The sequence below is a fragment of the Aplosporella prunicola genome, assembly GCF_010093885.1.
Source record: "Aplosporella prunicola CBS 121167 unplaced genomic scaffold K452scaffold_20, whole genome shotgun sequence".
Classification (NCBI taxonomy): domain Eukaryota; kingdom Fungi; phylum Ascomycota; class Dothideomycetes; order Botryosphaeriales; family Aplosporellaceae; genus Aplosporella; species Aplosporella prunicola.
Window position 1 is genome coordinate 163,654 of NW_022983548.1, and position 5,732 is coordinate 169,385.

Sequence of the window (5,732 nt, forward strand, 5' to 3'; positions counted from 1 at the left end):
AAAAAAAAAAAAAAACAGGTACAAAGCCAGCCAAACCCAGAATAAAAATAACCTGGTCCGTTCGATAGATTGGTGGTTCTGGGTCGCGGACCGAAGCGCGTCAACCGTGGATACAAGTTACCGTCGACGTAAAGTAAGGGTGAGTGAGGGTGCAGCAATAGAGAAATAATTTATTGATTGATACCCAGCAGCGGGTGGGCGCCGAGGTAGATAAACGGTTTTCCCCCCCCAAGGTAAGGATGACGATTAGTACCCGCAGCACACGCAGCCCTGGGCCTGTAAGCTGCGAACGTGGCCGGGCGAGTCGATGCCTGCGTTGCCTGTGTTGCCCTTGCGTTTTCAAGTCGCAGCCAATCGTGAGAGCCACGTTGGGCCGAGCCCAGTCATGTGCGCTGCCACTGTCCACTGCTGCTCCTCACGATCCGCGAAAATAGCGTCTCCCGGCCCACGCCCTCCGCCCGCCGTGACGTCTGTGATATGGGGCTGCCCATGCATGGGCCCATTCAAAAGCACTCAGTCACTGTCATGCGCGCTCGCGCCTTTTGCCAATCTGTTCGTTTTTCTGGCATTTTCTGCCTAATCCCTATTTTGTGTCGAGACGCCTGCTGCGAGACTATTGCAACAAGGGTATAACGGGCCCCCAAGAAAGCCTCAAAAGCCAGGCGCCCATCCTAGACGGCGCGGAATATAAATAATAAGAGGATGCGCGGGTCCGATGAATGCAGAGAAGGTAATCAAACCCGGAGATTAACCCGGAGCAGGGGGGGGGGGGGGGGGGGGGGGAGGGCGCCAACACCCGCGCGCCCTCTTTGAGGAACGACCAAGGAAAAATCGGTTCGGTCGCGCGCAGCGGTGGAAACAGCAAAAGGAAAAAAAAAAAAGGTAACAATAGAAAAGTAAAAAAAGGTGACACGGCCTTAGACGCGTGGGTGAGTATCGCATTGGTACGGAACAAAACAAGCCATAAAAGGAAAAGCAAAAGAAATCCACACGTCCCGTGATCATTATCTATCGCTCCATCAACCTCGCTAGACACCGGCCGAAGACTCCTCTTCGCGTGTCTGGCTGTAAGAGTCGATGATTTGATCTCCTCCAAATCAGTGGTCATAGCCAGCGCCCCTCTGCCACGGACTTGCGTTGTTCTGCTGCCTGAAGCCACCATCGCTCCTCTGACTATTCGTCCGGGTGTAGGTACCGGGGCCATACGGCGCCGTGTTACCACGGGGTGATGAGTAGGTTGGTGGTGCGGTGCGGTTGTCCGCCCCATTCGCAGGGAACATGGGCACGGAAGAATCGACTGGGGTGCGGGGTCCACCGTAGTAGCCTGCTTCCGCACCCTTTGGTTGCGCAGCAGCGCGTTCGAGCGAGCCCGACGAGAACGAGTCGTCATCGTCGTCAATTCCGGTACGAGGCTTGTAGCCGTTCTTGCCATCGCCACGAGCAGTCGCGCCCAGCGCGTCAAGCTCGGTCGTGAGCTGCGCCTCGGACTTGATGAAAGAGCCACGATCGTCACGCATGGGCTGGTACCGGGTATCGGGGTTCTTGGAGGTCAGGGCAAGGTATGAGGCCCCGAGAACCATGAAGAGGAGCACGAGTGCAAAAACTGCGTTGTAGATGAAGAAGATGACACCCATGACACCGGTCACGAGACCCTAGTTCAACGTTAGTTACCTGTTGTGTTTCGTTTTTAAAAGAGAATTGCTTACCGGCTGGTTGAAAACGCCGGTGAAAATGAGAAGGAAGATGGCGCTGATGAAGTTGATCGCCGCAATAGCAATGTTGAAGACGTTCGTCTTCTTGTCCATATATGGGCGCAAGATGCTGACGGCGATGAGACTAGCCGCCTCGAGCAGGAGCAATGCAATCGCTTGCGTGGTACCGCTGTTTTGGCCCAGAGCGATAAACATGCCCTTGACCAAGGTGTAACCCAGGACCGGAACAATGAAGTAGTAGGCCGTCGCCTTGAACTGCACGTAAAGGAAGCCCCACTTGTTCAGGGAGACGGGGTCCGAGTAAAGGATGTAAGCCGGGTTCTTGTGCATTGTAATGGAGCGTTGAGCGATGCGAATGACCTTGGACGACGCCCATCCGAGAATGCACACCATCGTGACAATCGTGAAGATGGCCAGAACGATTTCAGCGGCCGAATCCCTCTTGGTGAGCTCCCAGAAGCAAAGCACAACCATTTGAGGAAAGCCAATCAGAACCTGTCGCAGTCAGTATTCGTCGCACGTTACGCTGTGTTTACAGGGGGCTTACAATGCGGAACATGATTCCCTTCAAGACTGTCAACCAGCCGTTGCGGAATTCTTGGAACTTGTTACCACTCAGTTGTCCACCCTTGGCCAGACCCTCGAGAAGACCCTTGAACAAGCATACGCCCAATATGACGAAAAGGACGAAGATCAAAAAGAACGCGTATCCAGTGAGGAAGATATTGGTGAGCTCGATGTTGGCACGGAAACCGACTCTTTCGATACCACGGACCGTCACAGTGCTCGTCTCATCGCTGGCGCTTCTCTTTGCGAGAGCGTTGGCGCCTCTAGCCGCGACTGCGGCAGTGCGCCTGACGAGTTTGGCTGCCATGGCCAACGATCTCTTTTGAACCTGAACGGACTCCGTGCTAAGATCCGACAAAACAGTTGACGGAGTTCCTCCGGTGGCACGCTGGTACCAAGTGGCCATTTCTTGCAAGAAGGTAACCTTGATGATACCCATGCTCCATTGGAAGTTCTGGGTCCACGACATTACAATGGGCGGTAATTCCACTGCAGTCATACCGATAAAGGCCTGGGCCTGGAAATAACCGAATAGGGAGAGCGCGTTGGCGGCAACGTGAGCGGCGGTGTTGGAATGCCCAAGCCCGGAGGTGATGGCCGAAGCGGCCAAACCGAGGCCTGCAATGGCCGCGGTGGCCCATCCGACACCTTTCTGGTACACAGTCTTCCCGTTGGACAGCTCGGCCTCGACGCAAGCCAACGGCTGGTTGGTGTTGGTGTCATTGATGTAGATTTGGACAATGCCGTCAAGGTCGGGAACATTGTAAGCGATGTCTAAGGAGAAACGAGTCAGCCAGGGAGTATTCGACGGACGCAGCGAGCGCGCGCAGCCAATACTCACTAGGAATGTTCTTGATGATGTCGGCGTCCAGCGGAATGTTGGACTTGAGCTTGATTTGACCGGTGTTCATGGGGCAAAGACCCTTCTTGAGATCGGCGTTCTCGCAGGGGATCAAGGACTTGCGGTAGGCGCGGTAGCCGTAGACGAACAGCTGCAGTTCCAGGGTCACATTTCCAGAGATGTCGGAAACACCGACGAAGTCGAAGGTCAAGGTTTCATTGTCCGGGGTGAAGAGGACGTTGAAGAGGGTGGCCGAGAAGCTGGAGTTGGCCAGGCACGGGTTGAGCGACTTGGATTGGATTAGGCGCTCGGCGTCGGCGAAGGGAAGAAGAACGGAAAGCGCGGCGAGGAAGAAGGCGAAGGGCGCGGGCCCCAGTAGCGAGCGTAGTAGCATTGTGTTAAAAAAGGTGTCGTCGATTAAAGGTGGTTGGTGGGAGAAGGAGGGGGGTGGAAGGAGGCGAAGGCGCCTCCTGCTAGGTAGGTACTCGGGCGAGTACACTCAGAGCAGGCGTGCCAAGTCGTGAATCGAAAGGTGGTGGAATGGAGAGCGAACGAGCGGTGGCTGGGTGAGCAGTGATGTGATGGAATGCGACGCGCTGGTTGCAACGACTTGGCCAAAACCGGCAAGGAAGGAGGCGGCAGTCAACCAGCGGGCTAGCGCGACGGACGAATCTGCGCGCGGCGAAGAAGGGAAAAGGCAGGAAAACAGGATTCGGGGAGGGGGGGGAGGAAAAGAGAGGCTGCAGTGGGTGGGTGCGTGGTGGTAGGAGATGTAATGGGGTGTGAGGGAAAGTAACGAGAGTGCGTGGCCCCCTCCTGACACAAACGGGGCTGAGTTTGAAAGGCTCTACGGGAGGACTCGTCGGTCGCCCAAGACCAAGACAAGACACACCCAAGACAATCAGGGGGAGGGCGACAAGATGAAATTGGCTGGAGAGGGAGGCCGACACGCGGACGAGCGATCGTGTGGGGAGGCTTAACGGCCGTGCTAAATCTCGACACGACACGACTTTGGAAATTGCCATCGCCCGCCCGGCACTGCCTCACCCAGCCTGCACACGCCCACAGCTGCTCCCCGCTCCCCGCCAGCCGGACTTCCCTCGCGCTGCGTCTCTGCAGCCAACGCCAACAAGCCCTTCCAACCTCTCTTGTTGCCTTTTCCCGCCCACTTACGGTTTATCCGCCCTACAGAGCCCCCATCGGCCCCCCCATCCGTGCATCGCCTTGTAACATTTCCCTCTTCCCCTAAGCCTATCGCAAGTCCCTTTGTAAGATCATCCCGCAATGATCGGCGCCCCATGGCGTGTGGCTGTCCTAAAAATCCTCACCTTCTCGAATCCCTCTGATGTCAACTGCCGCGCAAGCCCCGGCTGATCAGGCTGTCTGCTGCTGCTGACTACATCATACAATCGTTGGTCGCGTGCTGCTGCCCCAACGTCTCCCATCTTCCTACACTCCCTCAAATACGAGTACGCATTTCCCCTCGCACGGCCAGCTGCGTGATATTTGCCCGGCATAATCTCATTGGAACCCGCGCATTCAAGCTATATAAATAATATGCGCGAGGCAGAATCGGAGCCCGCGGGAAGCGAAATCACCCACTCTCCTCTCAAGTCGAAATGCGCACTGTGTCTGTCCGCCTTGGGCGTACTCGTTGTCTCGTCGCTGCGCGCGTATCTGCTACCTAAACTACGTGTTCGTGTTCCGCGTTCCGTGGATGTGATGCGATGCGATGCGATGCTAGTCTGGCGCAGCCTTCGTCGCGCGACGTTGCTGAGCCTCCAGCCTGGGGAAAGTCCAAAGTCTAGAACGTGAATCTTCACTGATCTCCACTTGCACGATGCGATGCACATAGATCTATTGGAGCCTTGCCGAGCGTGCAAGTAGGCGGCGCGCGGCTCATCTGGAGGACAGCTTGCATGCTCTGACCCTTAGCAGAAGCTATATCAACGACCTTGCATCGTACGAGGGTATACCGTATGGCTCGCTACAACCATTCGTATTTACCACGATAAGCTACGAGTCTACCTATCTCCATCCTCCATGCCTCAAAGCTAGCTACCTTTTGGTCCCCACATATCCCGTACGCGCTTCGTGCTCTTGGGGTGTCGGATCGGTCGGCGGTTTCGGGCGGCTTGGAGGTGCGGCGCCCGTCAGCACACTAGCCTGATCCGTCGCTAGTCAACGTCAATGATCCCTGTACTTGAGTACATTTTCCATGCCTATGATGCCGACGACCCTTTTCTTTGTGTTTCATATATGGACAGCACTTTGGCAATCAATACTCGAGTATGATCCAGATGGCCCCGACCAAGCGACTGCTTCCTACCCGTGGAGCAGTCCTGTTGGCTCTCTTCTTCTCCGGCGCATCTCTCCACGTTCCATCGGACCTCAGCACAGCCTTATCCATCTCGACATGGCACCTGCTGCTGTGGCTGCGGGTGTTCAGAGGTGATTCTGCAATTGCGCTCGACCTCATGGTTGTCGGAGCTTTCACTATATGTAAAGACCCGAGCTCTGTCACGGTCACGGGACTTGTCAAACTAGTCCTGGCCTGCTCAATTTTGCTTCTGCTCATTCTGCCTTCCCTGTGGGTATTCGAGGCAATCTGT

The 5,732-nt window shown here is 55.8% G+C and overlaps 2 protein-coding genes across 2 annotated transcripts; both read right to left on the reverse strand.

Annotated features, from left to right (window-relative positions):
* Positions 1-1,097: 1,097 nt before the first annotated feature.
* Positions 1,098-3,514, reverse strand: K452DRAFT_328181 (uncharacterized protein; the record flags this gene model as incomplete). Its single annotated transcript, XM_033544968.1, has 4 exons — positions 1,098-1,652; positions 1,707-2,207; positions 2,260-3,053; positions 3,121-3,514. The coding sequence occupies 4 exons, from the start codon at positions 3,512-3,514 to the stop codon at positions 1,098-1,100; spliced, it is 2,244 nt and encodes a 747-aa protein (XP_033394973.1).
* K452DRAFT_74391 (uncharacterized protein) lies at positions 3,509-4,304 on the reverse strand. Its single transcript, XM_033547084.1, has one exon. The coding sequence runs from the start codon at positions 4,143-4,145 to the stop codon at positions 3,594-3,596; it is 552 nt and encodes a 183-aa protein (XP_033394974.1). The 5' UTR covers positions 4,146-4,304; the 3' UTR covers positions 3,509-3,593.
* Between the last annotated feature and the right edge of the window lie 1,428 nt (positions 4,305-5,732).